Source organism: Mustelus asterias, chromosome 20 (genome assembly GCF_964213995.1).
Source record: "Mustelus asterias chromosome 20, sMusAst1.hap1.1, whole genome shotgun sequence".
Classification (NCBI taxonomy): domain Eukaryota; kingdom Metazoa; phylum Chordata; class Chondrichthyes; order Carcharhiniformes; family Triakidae; genus Mustelus; species Mustelus asterias.
This window is the reverse complement of record NC_135820.1, coordinates 78,980,981-78,999,189: the sequence shown is the minus strand read 5'-3', so window position 1 is coordinate 78,999,189 and position 18,209 is coordinate 78,980,981. Positions and strand designations below refer to the sequence as shown.

General features: G+C 49.0%; 2 protein-coding genes and 1 long non-coding RNA gene across 6 annotated transcripts in view; 2 read left to right on the top strand and 1 right to left on the bottom strand.

Moving 5' to 3' along the window:
- Positions 1-8,632, top strand: part of LOC144508673 (hippocalcin-like protein 1) — a 38,661-nt gene extending 30,029 nt beyond the window's left edge. For both annotated transcript variants that reach the window (XM_078236918.1, XM_078236919.1), the window contains one exon: positions 1,205-8,632. In XM_078236918.1, the coding sequence (XP_078093044.1) occupies positions 1,205-1,302 (98 nt within the window). In that variant the 3' untranslated portion in view covers positions 1,303-8,632. The remainder of the gene's footprint in view (positions 1-1,204) is intronic.
- Positions 1-15,113, bottom strand: part of LOC144508674 (uncharacterized) — a 28,072-nt gene extending 12,959 nt beyond the window's left edge. The window contains exons 1-3 of one of the 3 annotated variants that reach the window (XR_013500326.1): positions 15,029-15,113; positions 13,452-13,588; positions 8,651-8,758 (exon numbers count right to left, since the gene is read on the bottom strand). This is a non-coding gene — a long non-coding RNA (uncharacterized LOC144508674). Of the gene's footprint in view, positions 1-8,650; positions 8,759-13,451; positions 13,589-14,893 lie in introns of all 3 variants that reach the window. The other 2 variants (XR_013500325.1, XR_013500324.1) reach the window with 2 other exon arrangements.
- Positions 15,108-18,209, top strand: part of LOC144508672 (14-3-3 protein beta/alpha-1-like) — a 48,998-nt gene continuing 45,896 nt past the window's right edge. The window contains exon 1 of the mRNA XM_078236917.1: positions 15,108-15,250. The gene's annotated coding sequence lies outside the window, so the exon portion shown is untranslated. The remainder of the gene's footprint in view (positions 15,251-18,209) is intronic.

The window sequence follows — 18,209 nt, the reverse complement described above, 5'->3', positions numbered from 1 at the left end:
GAAAGAGCTTTCTAATTAATCCCACTCTTCCCTATCCCTGTGCTCCTGCTAATTTCTCTTTTTCTAACAGGTGTACGTATAGTTCTCCTGTGAAAGTTGCTCTTTAATCTGCTTCCACGGCCCTTTCAGGCACCGACATCTGTATCACAATGCACTGAGTGAAAAAAACTATTCTCTTTATCATCCCTGCTGATCTTTTTGCCAATTACACTGACTCCAATTATTGACCCTCCGGCCAATAGAAATAGCTTTTCCTTCTTAATTACCCTCGTGTTAATTAGGAATCTGTCACTCAATGAGGTGATGAAATTGTGAAATAGGTTACCCGGTAAGCGTGTCGACAGGAGTGGACGTTGGGAAGATCTTTGGAATATTTGGACGGTGGCGTGGTGGTTTTATTCCTGACTCTGGAATTCCCTCCCTACCTCTCTCTGACTCTCTCTTTCCTCCTTTAAAATCTTCCTTTAAATCTACCTCTTAGGCCGGAATTTTACCACCCTGCCCGCCATGGGAATCGGAGTGGGCGACGGGCGGTTGATGGAAAGGTCCGTTGACCTCGGTCGGGATTTTACGGTTTCGGGATAAGCGAGGCCATAAAATCCCGCCATGGTCTCTGAGCAGGTCTCTGCTATGTTATTTCAGCTTTATAATACATCAGCAAAGTGCTCAGGACATTTTGTTGCATTAACAATACTATATCATAGAATCCCTACAGTGCAGAAGGAGGCCATTCAGCCCATCAAGTCTGCACCGATCACAATCCCACCCAGGCCCTATCCCCATAACCTCATGCATTTACCCTAGCTAGTCCCCCTGACACGAAGGGCAATTTTGCATGGCCATAAGACATAGGAGCAGAATTAGGTCACTCGGCCCATCGAGTCTGCTCCACCATTCAATCGTGGTTGATAATGGCCAATCGACCTAACCCACAAATCTTTAAACTGTGGGAGGAAACCGGAGCACCCGGAGGAAACCCAAGCCAGGAATCGAACCCAGGTCCCTGGTGCTGTGAGGCAGCAATGCTAACCACTGTGCCACTCAATATATAAGTATGAGTTCTGTTGGGTAAGTTTCTGGAGCGAGGGGGAGGTGAGTAGGTGGGGTTAATTTATCAGAAAGGGTCGGTTTTGCTGGAAGGACGATGTCTTTCCCCTGGTCCATTAACCCCTCATTCTTAACCGTCTACAATTGTTTTTTTCAGGCAGACTTTCCCTCGAAGAGTTCATCAATGGAGCAAAGAAGGACCCGTCCATCGTCCGCCTCTTGCAGTGTGACCCCAGCACTGCGGGGCAGTTCTGACACGCTGTCCAGGACACACAGGTTCGGGTTACACCATGCCATTTCCGTCACTGGCAACCCGAGAGTGGACCGGCAAAGACACTGGCGGAACATAAATCAATGCTCAGGCAAATGGAACACTGGTGTCTGCCAAAACAGTATCCTTCCACGTGATGAAATAACTGCATGAAGAAACTGATTCCTGAATTATAGTACAGTAAATGAGTTCTAGATGTGTAAGTGTGCCAAAATAAGGGGAGCTGAACTGGTCATCCAGCGGTCAACGCCATCTCATTTCTGTTTGTGTCATGCACCGTTGTGGATGTAGTGTAACTGGACAACAGGACAGAGGAGATTATGTTTTATTAGATTTGTCTCTTCTGTCATTCGCTTTTTCCAGGTGAAATGTGTCTTTTTATTTTAGCCGTGCTGAGTTACAGCTCGCACGTAATGAAAACGTAGAGAGTTAGGACCAAACTCTGCTGGATTGATGTTTACACTTCTGCCTCAAGGGAATGAAAAGGCCATTAGATTCATAGCTGCTTCTCCCAATCACTGGCCCATTCCGTTTCTGTTGCAAATGTGGTGTCTGTCTCTCTTTAAGACAGTGCAGCAGCAGTGAGTCACCTGACTTGAGGGGCCAATGGAAGCTGAGAAAGAGTGATCACCCCAGAGGGTGGAATCCTCTCTCAAGGAGATTCTTCTGGAAGCCATGTTGTAAACACATAACGGCAGCCCAGAGCTGCAACCCTCCTGTACCAAGTTTCGCTTATCAATAAATACCTTTCATTCCTAACAAACGTTGAAATCTATTGACAATGTCATAACAGCCACAACATAACAGTCTCCATGTACAAACTTTCCCTTATCCTCTCTCCTACTCCATACCTCCAAGAATCACTCAATAAATCACTCGCTGGTCACACAGAGCCCTGTGAAACATTTCAGCTCACCCCGTTTCTAGGGACACATAAAACCCTAATTATCCCCCCCCCCCCCCCCCCAAATGATTCACTCGACCCTTCCAAATAATGGGCGGGATTTTATGGCCTCGCTTGTCCCAAAACCGTAAAATCCCACCCGAGGTCAATGGACCTTTCCATGGTCCGCCCCTCGCCCGCTCCGATTCCCGTGGCGGGCGGGACGGTAAAATTCCAGCCGATTCGTTTTTATCTCTCACCTTCCTGAAGGACTGTAAAAAAAAATCCCTGTTTGCTCTGGAATGCTCCTCTGTTCTCTGGGATGAGTAAAAGTTGGAAGAGCTCCAGTCTCACCACCTTCATGGTTACATAGAACATTACAGCGCAGTACAGGCCCTTCGGCCCTCGATGTTGCGCCGACCTGTGAAACCAATCTAAAGCCCATCTAACCTACACTATTCCAATATCATCCATATGTTTATCCAATGACCATTTAAATGCCCTTAATGTTGGCGAGTCCACTACTGCTGCAGGCAGGGCATTCCACGCCCTTACTACTCTCTGAGTGAAGAACCTACCTCTGACATCTGTCCTATATCTATCACCCCTCAATTTAAAGCTATGTCCCCTTGTGCTAGCCATCACCATCCGAGATAAAAGGCTTACACTGTCCACCCTATCTAATCCTCTGATCATCTTGTATGCCTCTATTAAGTCACCTCTTAACCTTCTTCTCTCTAACGAAAACAACCTCAAGTCCCTCAGCCTTTCCTCATAAGACCTTCCCACCATACCAGGCAACATCCTGGTAAATCTCCTCTGCACCCTTTCCAATGCTTCCACATGGGTGGCCCCGAGATCTATTGTCCCCATCACCTCAAACAGACCATCTACTGTAATGTCCCAATCTTTTCACAATCTTAAATACTTGTCTCAGGTCCACGCTACATCGCTCCTGTGTGTACAAATTCGAGATACCAAGGATATCTTCATCACTGCTTTCCTTAGTTTTTCTGCGCTCTCTCCAAGTAACATCTGTCTTCAGAAAGGCAAAATACTGCGGATGCTGGAATCTGAAACAAACTGGAAAATCACAGCAGGTCTGACAGCCTCGGTGGAGAGAGAACAGAGCTAATGTTTCGAGTCTGGATGACCCTTCGTTCAGGGACCCTGGCCAGAATTCTCCGACCATTCACACTAGCGGGATTCTCTTGTCCTGCCAGCAGCGCACCTCCACCCGTGGGTTTCATGGCAGCTTTGGGTACATCAATGGGAAATCCCATTGGCAGTGGCGGGACCAGAGAATCCCACCGCTAGCAAACAGCAAACACCATCAGGAAGCACACATCCAGGAGGCCGGAAAAATCTCGCCTCCTATCTTCTATCGTCAGAACATCAATCTTCAGTTAACCTGAGATATTTTGGATGATGACTTACCTACTATGACCTAATGAATGTGTTTTGTAATGAATGGTCGCAGCAAAACAGTCCAGGAGCGTGTCTGCAGTGACTTTGGCGCCCCGAAAGAAATGTTACTTATTATCATCTTGCCACCTTAGAGGATAAATTCATTAATTTCTGCTTCCCACGTCCTGCATGTAAGTTCCTACTGGTATCTTACACAATTCCACTCCTAAATAAGTTTTCCTAAATATCTCCCATAGCATCTTGCCATTTCTTTCAACATTAAGTCTGCTCTCACCCCTTTTTTTCCCCCATACTTTGACCCAGCGTCCTGCTCCCGCTAAAGGAAAGCTGAGGTGTCCGCAGGTCCTAGTCCATTCTACTAGACAAAGGACAGATCCAACGCTCTCACAGTTGATTAGAAATAGTGTTCTCCGTCAGGCGTTCCTTTCATAACTGTCCCCAGGTCACCCTGCAGTTGTTCCATTTGTTCCCTGACTAACCTTTTGAGTCCGAATATAAACATATTGGCTTGAATTTCCAGGGGGAGGCAGTGAGGCTGTCCCTCTATCCATTGGAAAAGCCTCAGAAACACTTCCAAAATTCTCTTCCCCGTGTTTTCCTATTGCCCACGGGTGGGATTTTACGACCTCGCTCGGGCGAGACCGGAAATTCTCGCCCGAGGTCAACGGACATTTCCGTTGTCGGACCCTCACCCGCGTTGATTCCGTGGCGGGCGAGGTGGGAGAGTTCCGGCCCATGAGTCATTTCACCAGAGTTATTTCAGACCATATGGCCAAAAATGGACATTTTGTATTTATTAATTAAGATTTCAATAAGCTGCATCAAAATTACGAATTAGCCAGATGTGTGTAGTGGTTGATGGATTGGACAACACTGTCTCAAGTCAATGCTCAATATCTTTTGTACCTTATTCTGTCAGTAGGGCTGTTACTGCATTTATAACGTTGAATATGCTTAACCTTTGATGCCAGTTGCCAAAGTCAGTTCCCCATTGAACCGCTGTGCCTTCTTTCCGTTAGACACTTTGTTCCTTCCCTTCATTTCAGGATTTTCTTAAAAGAATGCATTGAGTGAGGCCAAGGATAATACTGACTTGGCTTTGCAACGCATATTAGAAACAGACATACCACTGTGAAATTAAAGAAAACAAAGAGGTTTCTTCCCCCTCCCCCCCACTTTCTAAACGTCATAGCACTTTGCTCCACTTGATGGGCCAAATGGCCTCCTTCTGAGCCGTAAGTGATTCTCTGACACTTGGGAAGCCCCAGATGTAATGTGATGTCCTTGATTACTGTTACCAACGCAGAAGCTCAGTCTTATTACAAAGATTTACCAATAGCCCCCCTACCCTATTTGTGTATGAATGAACAGTCCAGGGGGTGTGGTAATAACTGATTAGTTACAACTCCAGACGTCTAGAATGTTCCGTCAGACATTGGGAGTCTAATTGCTACAATGTGCTTCCTCCTTTTAGGGGGCCGCCTGGTGTTCGACTCAAAATATGCAAGTGCTATACACAATTGCCAGTGACAGCCACCAATCCTGCCCCTATTGCTCCGGTTGCTGCACAGTCCACCTTGTGCTGCTTCTCTCTCTATCACAAGACCAGCCACCATTGAGACTCAGTTCATTCTGTCCTGCAATGTAACACAAGAGTTGTCCAGCCTCAGTGGTTCCCAACCTTTTATGTATCATGACACACCTCCTATTTTCTCTATCTTCTTCCCTTACTGGGAATTTTATTTTTAACCTCTCCCTGTCCTCTCACCCGTGTTTTTTTATAACCTCTCTCTGTCTCTTTGGTTTCTCTCAGGGTTTTTGTGCCCTTTTTGAGTTTTTGTTTTTTTGTGCGGGTGCTTAGGGCCCCTTTGTCTTCAGCTCCAAATCCCAGTGGTCAATGCGCATGGGGCCCTTTGTCTTCAGATCCAAGTCCTATTGGTCAATGTGTATGGGGTCTGACCAACATAAAAAATCCAAACCGCGCACGTGCGACCCAGCCAGCACACACAGAGGGGGACGGGGGGGTGGGGGACGGGGGGGGGCGTTTCATCAAGTCTTGCAGATGCCGACCACAGGGCTGAAGACAAAGGTTAGTTTTAGTTTAATCACATGAATTATTAATTTTTTTTTCCACTGGTTTATCAGAAAAAGGGATTCAGCTCATACACTTCATTCACTGCTCATACCGGTTGTCAAATCCGGTTGGACAATAGTGATGGTGCTGTCATCATGTGATCTCCTGTCTCTGACCGCTCTTCCTCTCCACCCGCCCACCAACTCTCCTGCCATTGGTCACCCATCCTGACAGTTCCCTGCCAATCGGAAAGTGGCTAGATTCTTCATTCTCTGATTGGATGACTCTTCATTCCCAGTCAGACAGCTTTGTGGACCCAGTTCCCAACACGTTGGGGCTCAGGAACCAACCCGTTCAAAGAAAAGTTTAAAACATGTTTTTTTAAATACCTCAATGATTTTTCTTCTGGATTTTTTGCTCATCGCAGCATCCTGGAGATCAATATTTAATTGCTGGGGACTCCAGGCCGATCCTAAAGGGTTGGCAACCTCAAACACATTCCTGGCTCTATAGTCATTGTTTTAAAGTTTAATTCTGTGTCTTAATTAAAAAACGTTCTGTGCATTTGCCTGATCCTACATTACAATCAGAATGAGAAACTCGTTCGGATTTTGCATGAGAGATGAGGAAGTAAAGTGTTGAAAATGGAATAGGAACATAAGAACATAAGAGGATTTTCATAGTAACTTCATTGCAGTGTTAATGTAAGCCTACTTCTGATGCTAAAAAATAAACTAAACTAAATTAGGAGCAGGAGAAGGCCATTTGGCCCCTCGAGCCTGCTCCGCTATTCATTCAGGTCATGGCTGATCTTTTTGTGGACTCAGCTCCACTTACCCGCCCGCTCACCATAACCCTTAATTCCTTCATTGTTCAAAAATCTATCTAGGTATGCAAAGGCCAGTCTTCACCCAACAGAAAAGCAACTGTTGGAAAACTGAGATCGAGGGAAAATGCTGGAAATGCTCAGCAGGTCAGGCAGAGTCTGGGAGAACAGGAAGATAGGGCTTAATGACCCTTTGTCAGAAGCCCAGATCTCAAACGTTATCTGAAATATCAGCCATTGTCCGCAGCAACGCCCCTGCTAACCTGCAGCCCTATTAACCTGCAGCCCTGCTAAGCTGCAGCCCTGCTAAGCTGCAGCCCTGCTAAGCTGCATGGGTGCAGCACAGTACCTGGCACCATGACAAACCCTGCAAATGTGCAGGCCTGCAAACAAATTTAAAGGGGCCACGCAGTATAAAAACTAACACAGCAAAACATGGAAGGGAACAGAGGCACAGTAAATAGCACTGCTGCCTCACTGAGCCAGGGACCCGGGTTTGATTCCCAGCTCGGGTCACTGTCTGTGTGGAGTCTGCACGTTCCCCCCGTATCTGCGTGGGTTTCCTCCGGGTGCTCTGGTTTCCTTCCCGCAGTCTAAAGATGTGCGGGTAAGGTGGATTGCCCATGCTAAATTGTTCATTCGTGTCAGGGGAAATCAGCAGGGTAAATATGTGGGGTTACAGGGATAGGGCCTGGCTGGGATTCTTGTCGGTTCAGGCTCGATGGGCCGAATGGCCTCCTTCTGCACTGTAGGGATTCTATGATTCTGTGAACATTGGTCTGCACCCCTGATCAAAATCTAGAATGTTCTGCAAGAACGCCGTGTGTGAGTACTGAACAAGGGAAAATCTTGTTCTTAATGCTCTACAGAGTTAACTACGTTGCCACGTCCTAGAGTATTGAAGGGTGGCAGGAGGGAAGACAATTGGGTGGGGTAAGGTATCTTTTATAAACTTTATGGCAGTGTTGGTTATGTTAGATTCCCAGGCTTCCTGCACATCCTGCAGTTCCAGGCTGCCTGGGGTTCCACTACCATTACCGTAACGTGATGAGAGATGTGTGCAGCCTGTACACACAGCCAGTTCAAACAAGTATCCTGTCAGTGTAACTGCACAGTTTCCACACAGCGCCACACATCACGTCACACCTAACTAAGCCCTCCCTCTCCGAGCCACAAAGATGCGCTGGTGGACAGATGCTCAAAGATTGCAAGGCTCCTTGAGAGGGTGCAAGGGAAATTTACCTGAGTGATTCCAGGGACGAGGAACTTCAGCCACACAATTCGGTAGAAGAAGCTGGAGGTGTTCTCCTTGGAGTAAAGGGGATTGAGGGGAGATTTGATAGTGGTGAAGCCAGGTCGACAGAGAAAAGCCGTTCCCATTCGCTGATAGTGCAAGAACTCGGGAACACAGATAAATGGTTTTGGGCAAGAGAGGCAGAGGGAGTGTGAGGAAGAACCTGTTTTACTCAACGAGTGCTAATGACCTGGAATTTGCTGCCTAAACTTTGAGAAGGAAATTGGATGGACATTTGAGAGAAATAAACTTATAGGGTTACAGGAAAGAGCGGGGTAGATACTGATTAGATTGCTTCTCAGTACCAGCGTAGACTCAGTGGGCCAAATGGCCTCCTTTTGCACCATAATGACTCTGAATATCCTGGAAGATAGTCCAGCCTAGAGATAGTCCTGGGTAAAGGGAGTAATTCTGAACTCATTTTGTTCAACCAATTTCCCTGAGAATAAAATGCTTTTTCCATTGTAGATTTTCTCATCTGCTTTATCGTGGGTTTAAAACCTCAGGCGTACGAAGGGAAAAGAACGGATCAGCTTGTTTAAAGTCTAACAGTAGTCATTAATATTTAATTTGCATTTTTTCCGATATGTTTGTCAGTTGTTTGATATGTTTGTTCTCAAGTTGTTTCTGTGCTGTAACCTGCAATCAGTGTTCCCCTTAATGTCACAAAGGGATAATAATGTTTATTTGCCTTTGTCAGAGTAACAATTAAAACTGTACATATCGACTAACCAGACACTTCTTCGGTTCATTTTTTTCATACAGCATTTAACTTGGGTTGTGGGCAATGCTGGAAAACCCAGCAGTTGTTGTCCATCCTTACTTACCCCTTGGAAAGCGCTGTCAACCAATCATTACTCCGGGCAATATTTCTGCAACAGGACAAGTTCTGTATTGTGAATGGTAACAGTGGAATCATTATCAACAGTTGTTGTCTGCAAAAGAATAGGGCAAAGGTTAGGATCAAAGAACAACGGGGGGGGGACTTCCCCATGAAGCCACTCATCGTTAAATCATTCAAAATTAAGCACGGCGGTTTGTTAGTGTGTGCAAGGCGATCAGAACTGCTGACAACTTGCAAGCCGACAGTTAAACCCTCCAGGGAACACCCAGGAAAGTGGGTGTTGTCACAAAGTAATGGAAGGTATCTGAGATCTGATTTATCTTGGAACTCTTGGCTTACAAAGCACTGAGTCCCCACCTCAAAACTGCTTTCTCGAACATTCATGATGTGGCAATCAGGGTTGGGTCAAAGGTTGGTGAGAGGGTCCCATGTATTCAGTGAACATTGGTGAGGGGTTTTCCTTCAAACTCAGTTCCCAAGTCATGGGTCCAGGTGGCCCATGCCCATAAACAAGAAAGTCAGATCTTAAAGGAAATAGTGAGCACAGGACCTATTCCAAAAATAAAAGCAGCTACAACATTTTGTGCCAGCTTATTTTTTCCCATCTGCAAGTGGCTTGTTCCTCAAATTAGGCACTGAAGTATTTCATTGTACCTACAAAATTAAGTAAAAATCTTACGGGGGGAATTTTCCCGTCCCGCCCGTCAGGGGAATTGTAGAGGGCGGGGTGGGGGGGGAGACCATGCAAAGGTCTGTCAGCCTCGGGCGGGATTTTCTGGTTCTGGGGCGAGAGCGACCATAAAATCCCGTCCTACGTTGCCATAGCCCCGTTCGTAACTTCAGAACATCCCAAAAGGGCTTTAAAATCATTGAAATATTTTTGAAGTAGAGTCACTGTTATGATGTAGGAAACACAGCATCCGATCTGCACACGGCAAGATCCCACAAACAAGATCACCTGTATTTTTGTGATGTTAACTGAGGGATAAGTATTGACCAGGACACCAAAGAGATCTCCCCACTGCCCTTCTGCAACATAGTGCCCGAGGCTCCATCTGGGAGCCTCAGCTCCCACCTGGAAGACAGCACCTCTGACAGTGCAGCACTCCCTCAATACTGCATTGGGAATGTCAGCATGGATTTTGTGCTCCTGTTTCTGGGGTGGCACCAGGTCCCACAACAACCTGACCCAAAGGTGAGCGAGCCACCCACTGAGCCAAGGCTGATCTCTCAATTTACATTACCTGATCATTTACATTTTTAGCAGGCCACCAACTATGAATTATTCGGAGCAGACCATTGTGCTTTTTTTGCAGTGTTTTTAATCAACTACCTCCCCCACTCCAATTCTCCATTTTTGTTCCTTTAGTATAACTCAGTACAATATGGTTCCCTGACAAGTGTCTCACAAATTTGATTGAGTTTTTTGAACGGGTAACCAAGAAGGTAGATGAGGGCAGTGCAGTTGATGTTGTCCACATTGACTTTAGTAAGGCCATTGACAAGGTACCACATGGTAGGTTGTTGCATTAGGTTAAATCTCACGGGATCCAGGGTGAGGTAGCCAAATGGATTCAAAATTGGCTTCTTGACAGAAGATGGAGGATGGTTGTAGAGGGTTGTTTTTCAAACTGGAGGCCTGTGACCAGCGGTGTGCCTCAAGGATTGGTGCTGGGTCCACTATTATTTGTCATTTATATTAATGATTTGGATGAGAATTTAGGAGGCATGGTTAGTAATTTTGCAGGTGACACCAAGATTAGTGGCATAGTGGACAGTGAAGAAGGTTATCTTGATCAATTGGGCCAGTGGGCTGACAAATGGCAGATGGAGTTTAATTTAGATAAATGCGAGGTGATGCATTTTGGTAGATTGAACCAGGGCAGGGCTTACTCAGTTAATGATAGGGCATTGGGGAGAGTTATAGAACAAAGAGATCTAGGGGTACATGTTCATAGCCCCTTGAAAGTGGAGTCACAGGTGGACAGAGTGGTGAAGGAGGCATTCGGCATGCTTGATTTCATTGGCCAAAACATTGAATAGAGGAGTTGGGTCATCTTGTTGAAGTTGTACAAGACATTGGTAAGGCCACACTTGGAATACTATCTACAATTCTGGTCACCCTATTATAGAAAGGATATTATTAAACTAGAAAAGAGTGCAGAAAAGATTTACTAGGATGCTACTGGGACTTGATGATTTGAGTTATAAGGAGAGGCTGGATAGACTGGGACTTTATTCTGTGGAGCATAGGAGGCTGAAGGGTGATCTTATAAAGGTCTATAAAATAATGAGGGGCATAGATCAGCTAGTCAATATCGTTTCCCAAAGGTAGGGGAGTCTAAAACTAGTTGGCATTGGTTTGTGAGAGGGGAGAGATACAAAAGTGTCCAGAGGAGCAATTTTTCACACAGAGGGTGGTGAGTGTCTGAAACAAGCTGCCAGAGGTAGTAGTAGAGGTGGGTACAATTTTGTCTTTTAAAAAGCGTTTAGACAGTTACATGGGTAAGATGGGTATAGAGGGATATGGGCCAAGTGCGGGCAATTGGGACTAGCTTAGTGGTTAAAAAAAGGGGCGGCATGGACAAGTTGGGCCAAGGGCCTGTTTTCACGCTGTAAACCTCGATGCCTAAGTGGCAGTAAGGTGCCACAGCACATTTGTCATTCTCAATGGTCACTCTCTTTACATATCATCCGAAATGGTCAGTGGCCAAGGGACGTTTACCCACAAGGACGCTGATGATGAGAATGATCCTCCAGCCCTCTGATCTTTCTCATTCATTCGAAAGTGATTTGACACCATGGGAATCCCACATTATGATATGGAGATGCCGGTGTTGGACTGGGGTAAACACAGTAAGAAGTCTAACAACACCAGGTTAAAGTCCAACAGGTTTATTTGGTAGCAAATGCCACTAGCTTTCGGAACAGGCTGTTCCACCTGACGAAGGAACAGCCTGTTAAGAAAGCTAGTGGCGTTTGCTACCATATAAACCTGTTGGACTTTAACCTGGTGTTGTTAGACTTCTTACTGTGTTAATCCCACATTATAACAGAGACTGCACTTCATAACTACTCCACCATTGACTGGAAAATGCATTGAGGCATCATGAGGCGACAGATATACAAGACCCCCACGGCACTATTTCAAAGAGTAGGGGACTTCATTCCAGTGGCCCTGATCTTGCCTGCTGCCATCAGACTATTGAATGGACTTACCTTATATTAAGCTGATCTTTCTCTACACCTTAGCTATGACTGTAACACTATACTCTGCACTCTCTCTTTCTCCCAGCGTACTCTATGAAAGGTATGTTTTGTCTGAATGGTGCGCAAGAAACAATACTTTTCATATTATCCCAATACATCTGACAATAATAAATCAACTCAATAATTATCACTGAAGCAGATTATCTGGCCTTCATCCCATTGCTGTTTGTGGGATCTTGCTGTGCACAAATTGGTTGATGCATTTACCATGTCACAACAATGACTGCACTGTAAATAAAGTCCTTCGCTGGCACTTTGGAACCTCAAGGTGGCAAAGGATGCTATGTAAATACAAATATTTTATAAATTTGCAGAGACGGGAGCTTTTTGCCTCATTAGCAGTGGAGTTGAATTCCAATCCACCAGTTCAAGAAGCAGTGTTCTGACTCACTGTGACAGACTCTGCTGCATTCCCTTCATTTTTGACTTGTATGAACATGTGTTTCAGAACCTCCCAAAGATTGGGCTTCATTTGAGTTGCTCAGGAACACAGAACTACATCAGGTTGAAACAGAACGCCTCTGCAATTTAACTTTCAAAAGTAACCAAGGCATGTTTTACACTTTCATGCTGCACTGTGATAATAAGTAGAGGATTAAATATAGAAGCAGCAAGCAAGACAGCAGGATACAAGATCTCCGACACTTCCCCTCATGCAGGAAAGGGTGTAACATATTCAGAAGCGGCTGACATCTCTGCGCTCCTCCAATTCTGGCGTCTTGAGCATCCCTGGCTTCCTACTGATGGCCACTCCATCAGCTGCTTGGAGCAGCACTGTGGCACAGTGATTAACAGTGCTTCTTCACAGTGCCTGGGACCCTGGTTCAATTCCAGCCTTGTGTGACTACCTGTGAGGTGTCTGCACATTCTCTCCATGTCTGCGTGGGTTTCCTCCGGGTGCTCCGGTTTCCTCCCAAAGATGTGAGGGTTAGGCTGATTGGCATGATAAATTGACCCTAGTGTCAAGGGACTAGCAGGGTAAATATGTGGGGTTACGGGGAAAGGGCCTGGGTGAGACTGTGGTCGGTGCAGATGTGATGGGCCAAATGGCCTCCTCCTGCACTGTCGGGATTTGATGATTCTAAGATTTGGAATTCCCTCCCTAAATCTCTGCACCTCTCTTCCTCCTTTAACAACACCAATTTATATTAATATAGCTTCTTCAACATAATAAAACATCCCAAGATGCTCACAGGAACTGAGCCACGTAAGTATATATTAGAGCAGATTACGAAAAACATAATCAAAGTGGTAGCTCTGAAGAAGTGCCTTAAAAGAGGAAAGTGAGGAAGAGAGGCGGAAAGGAGCACGGAGGGAATTCCAGAGTTTGGGACCGAGGGAACTGGAAGTGCGGCCACCAATGGTGGAGGGATTAAAATTGGGGATGCTCAAGGAGCCAGAATTAAACGACTGCAGACATCTTGGGAGGTTGTGGGGCTGGTGAACATTGCAGAAGCAGGGAGGGGTGGGCCATGTAGGGCTTTAAAAACTAAGCTGAGAATTTTAAAACCTACACATTGCTTCACCAGGAACCAAGCAGGCCTCACTCCTCAGAAATCGAAATCTTTGACCAGGTTTGGTCACCAGTCCCGAATATCACCATTCGTGGCTTGGTGTCAACTTGTTGTTTGATTGTGCTTTGTTGAAACATCTTAAGATAACACACAAACTTACTTTGAGCTCCCTGGAGTTTATAAAGTCAAGTGGTGATTTGATCAAAGTTTTCAAGACATGAAGGGGAGAAAGTATTTCAGCTGTTTGGGGAGCGTGCACAGAAAGCAGACCTTTTCAGAGAAGTGCAATTAGGGAACATAGCTACACACAAAGGGCAGAGGTTTTCAACTCTCTTCCACAGATATTGATGTAAGACAAATGGTTTACTTTAAATCTGAGATTGATATACTTTTGCGAAGAAAGGACATTTAGGGATATGGCAAGGGAGGCATATGGGCTTAGATCACAGAGAAACTGTGAACCCACTGAATGGTGGAATGGGCACAAGGGGTTAAATCACCTCTTCCTCTTCCTATTTTACATAATGATGCATTGTTGTGACTCAATAAGTTTCTCTGGGCAGAGTTTGTTTCCAGGGTCGCAGGTCAAGAGACACAAAGAAAACTGTGTCTGTACTGCTGTTGCTGCAAGGCTGAAGGGACCATTCCTATTCGTGAGATCAGCTGATAGAGCAGAAATCTTTCTCCACCATTCTCCCTGCTAAATGTCGCACTACACCATTAAGCCGTTTTAGTAATATTCACTGAGGGATAAATAGTGGCCAGGACATGAGGGATGATATCACTGCTCCACTTCAAAATGGCATCATGGCATTCATCCCCAGTTACAGATCATGTAAGAGACAGCACCTCTGACAGTGTAGCACTCCCTCAGTGCTGACCCCCTGACAGTGAAGCACTTTCTCAGTACTGACCCCCTGACACTGCGGCACTCCCTCAGTACTGACCCTCTGACAGTGCGGCACTCCCTCAGTACTGTCCCTCTGACAGTGCGGCACTCCCTCAGCACTGACCCTTTGACAGTGCGGCACTCCCTCAGTACTGTCCCTCTGACAGTGCGGCACTCCCTCAGTACTGTCCCTCTGACAGTGCGGCACTCCCTCAGTACTGTCCCTCTGACAGTGTGGCACGCCCTCAGTACTGACCCTCTGACAGTGCGGCACTCCCTCAGTACTGTCCCTCTGACAGTGCGGCACTCCCTCAGTACTGTCCCTCTGACAGTGTGGCACGCCCTCAGTACTGACCCTCTGACAGTGCGGCACTCCCTCAGTACTGTCCCTCTGACAGTGCGGCACTCCCTCAGTACTGTCCCTCTGACAGTGTGGCACGCCCTCAGTACTGACCCTCTGACAGTGCGGCACTCCCTCAGTACTGACCCTCTGACAGTGCGGCACTCCCTCAGTACTGTCCCTCTGACAGTGCGGCACTCCCTCAGTACTGACCCTCTGACAGTGCGGCACTCTCTCGGTGCGGGGCTCTCTCGGTGCGGCGCTCTCTCGGTGCGGGGCTCTCTCGGTGCGGCGCTCTCTCGGTGCGGGGCTCTCTCGGTGCTGTATTGGGTTTATTTGATTCTGAACCTTTTGTTTTGCTCTCTCCGGCCGATCGGCCACAGGGGTTGCGCATGCGCTCCTCCAGCCGCTCCTTGCGCAAGCGCGCCGCCGCTTGTTGCCGAGGAAACAGTGACGTCACGCCCCCTGTGCCAGTCCCGTGGAAACCCCGTGCGGAGCGGTTGCCCCGGAAACCCGGGGGGCGGAAACGGAAAGCGGCGGGAGAGAGACTGAGAGACCGGGAGCGGCACGGTGAGTGAGAGAGAGCGGGGCCCGGGGGGAGAGAGAGCGGGGCCCGGGGGGAGAGAGAGCGGGGCCCGCGGGGGGACAGAGAGCGGGGACCCTATACCGGGGGGAGAGAGAGCGGGGCCCGGGGGCCCACACATCGGGGGGGGTGGACAGAGATCGGCACGGTGAATGAGAGGGAGCAGGATCGAGAGATCCACACACCCGGGGGGAGAGTAACAGGGGGGGGGGGGGGAGAGAGAGTAACAGTGGGGGGGGGGGGGGAGAGAGAGTAACAGTGGGGGGGGGGGGGGGAGAGAGAGTAACAGTGGGGGGGGGGGGGGGAGAGAGAGTAACAGTGGGGGGGGGGGGGGGAGAGAGAGTAACAGTGGGGGGGGGGGGGGGGAGAGAGAGTAACAGTGAGGGGGGGAGAGAGAGTAACAGTGAGGGGGGGAGAGAGAGTAACAGTGAGGGGGGGGGAGGGGGAGAGAGAGTAACAGTGAGGGGGGGGAGAGAGAGTAACAGTGAGGGGGGGAGAGAGAGTAACAGTGAGGGGGGGAGAGAGAGTAACAGTGAGGGGGGGAGAGAGAGTAACAGTGAGGGGGGGAGAGAGAGTAACAGTGAGGGGGGGGAGGGGGAGAGAGAGTAACAGTGAGGGGGGGGGAGAGAGTAACAGTGAGGGGGGGGAGAGAGAGTAACAGTGAGGGGGGGGGAGAGAGAGTAACAGTGAGGGGGGGGAGAGAGAGTAACAGTGAGGGGGGGAGAGAGAATAACAGTGAGGGGGGGGAGGGGGAGAGAGAGTAACAGTGAGGGGGGGGGAGAGAGTAACAGTGAGGGGGGGGAGAGAGAGTAACAGTGAGGGGGGGAGAGAGAGTAACAGTGAGGGGGGGGAGAGAGAGTAACAGTGAGGGGGGGGAGAGAGAGTAACAGTGAGGGGGGGAGAGAGAGTAACAGTGAGGGGGGGAGAGAGAGTAACTGAGGGGGGAGAGAGAGTAACAGTGAGGGGGGGGAGAGAGAGTAACAGTGAGGGGGGGGAGAGAGAGTAACAGTGAGGGGGGGGGGAGAGAGAGTAACAGTGAGGGGGGGAGAGAGAGTAACAGTGAGGGGGGGGAGAGAGAGTAACAGTGAGGGGAGAGAGAGTAACAGTGGGGGGGAGAGAGTAACAGTGAGGGGGGGAGAGAGTAACAGTGAGGGGGGGGAGAGAGTAACAGTGAGGGGGGGGAGAGAGTAACAGTGAGGGGGGGTAGAGAGTAGCAGTGAGGGGGGGGAGAGAGTAGCAGTGAGGGGGGGAGAGAGAGTAGCAGTGAGGGGGGGAGAGAGAGTAGCAGTGAGGGGGGGAGAGAGTAACAGTGAGGGGGGGAGAGAGAGTAACAGTGAGGGGGGGGAGAGAGAGTAACAGTGAGGGGGGGAGAGAGAGTAACAGTGAGGGGGGGAGAGAGTAACAGTGAGGGGGGGGAGAGAGTAACAGTGAGGGGGGGGAGAGAGTAACAGTGAGGGGGGGGAGAGAGTAACAGTGAGGGGGGGTAGAGAGTAGCAGTGAGGGGGGGGAGAGAGTAGCAGTGAGGGGGGGGAGAGAGTAACAGTGAGGGGGGGAGAGAGAGTAACAGTGAGGGGGGAGAGAGAGTAACAGTGAGGGGAGAGAGAGTAGCAGTGAGGGGGGAGAGAGAGTAGCAGTGAGGGGGGGAGAGAGTAACAGTGAGGGGGGGAGAGTAACAGTGAGGGGGGGAGAGAGTAACAGTGAGGGGGTAGAGAGTAAAAGTGAGCGGGGGGAGAGAGTAACGGTGAGGGGGGAGAGAGTAACGGTGAGGGGGGAGAGAGTAACAGTGAGGGGGGGAGAGAGTAACAGTGAGGGGGGGGGAGAGAGAGTAACAGTGAGGGGGGAGAGAGAGTAACAGTGAGGGGGGAGAGAGAGTAACAGTGAGGGGGGGAGAGAGAGTAACAGTGAGGGGGGAGAGAGAGTAACAGTGAGGGGGGAGAGAGTAACAGTGAGGGGGGGAGAGAGTAACAGTGAGGGGGGAGAGAGTAGCAGTGAGGGGGGGGAGGGAGAGTAACAGTGAGGGGGGGAGAGAGAGTAACAGTGAGGGGGGAGAGAGAGTAACAGTGAGGGGAGAGAGAGTAGCAGTGAGGGGGGAGAGAGAGTAGCAGTGAGGGGGGGAGAGAGTAACAGTGAGGGGGGGAGAGTAACAGTGAGGGGGGGAGAGAGTAACAGTGAGGGGGTAGAGAGTAAAAGTGAGCGGGGGGAGAGAGTAACGGTGAGGGGGGGGAGAGTAACGGTGAGGGGGGAGAGAGTAACAGTGAGGGGGGAGAGAGTAACTGAGGGGGGAGAGAGTAACAGTGAGGGGGGGAGAGAGTAACAGTGAGGGGGGGGGAGAGAGAGTAACAGTGAGGGGGGGGAGAGAGAGTAACAGTGAGGGGGGGGAGAGAGAGTAACAGTGAGGGGGGGAGAGAGAGTAACAGTGAGGGGGGGAGAGAGAGTAACAGTGAGGGGGGAGAGAGAGTAACAGTGAGGGGGGAGAGAGTAACAGTGAGGGGGGAGAGAGTAACAGTGAGGGGGGGGAGAGAGTAACAGTGAGGGGGGAGAGAGTAGCAGTGAGGGGGGGGAGGGAGAGTAACAGTGAGGGGGGGAGAGAGTAACAGGGGGGGGGAGAGAGAGTAACAGTGAGGGGGTAGAGAGTAACAGTGAGGGGGTAGAGAGTAAAAGTGAGCGGGGGGAGAGAGTAACAGTGAGGGGGGGGAGAGTAACGGTGAGGGGGGAGGGAGAGAGTAACAGTGAGGGGGGGCAGAGAGTAACAGTGAGGGGGGAGAGAGTAACAGTGAGGGGGGGAGAGTAACGGGGAGGGGAGAGAGAGTAATGGTGAGGGGGGAGGGAGAGAGTAACAGTGAGGGGGGACAGAGAGTAACAGTGAGGGGGGAGAGAGTAACAGTGAGGGGGAGAGTAACGGGGAGGGGAGAGAGAGTAACAATGAGGGGGGGGGGAGAGAGTAAC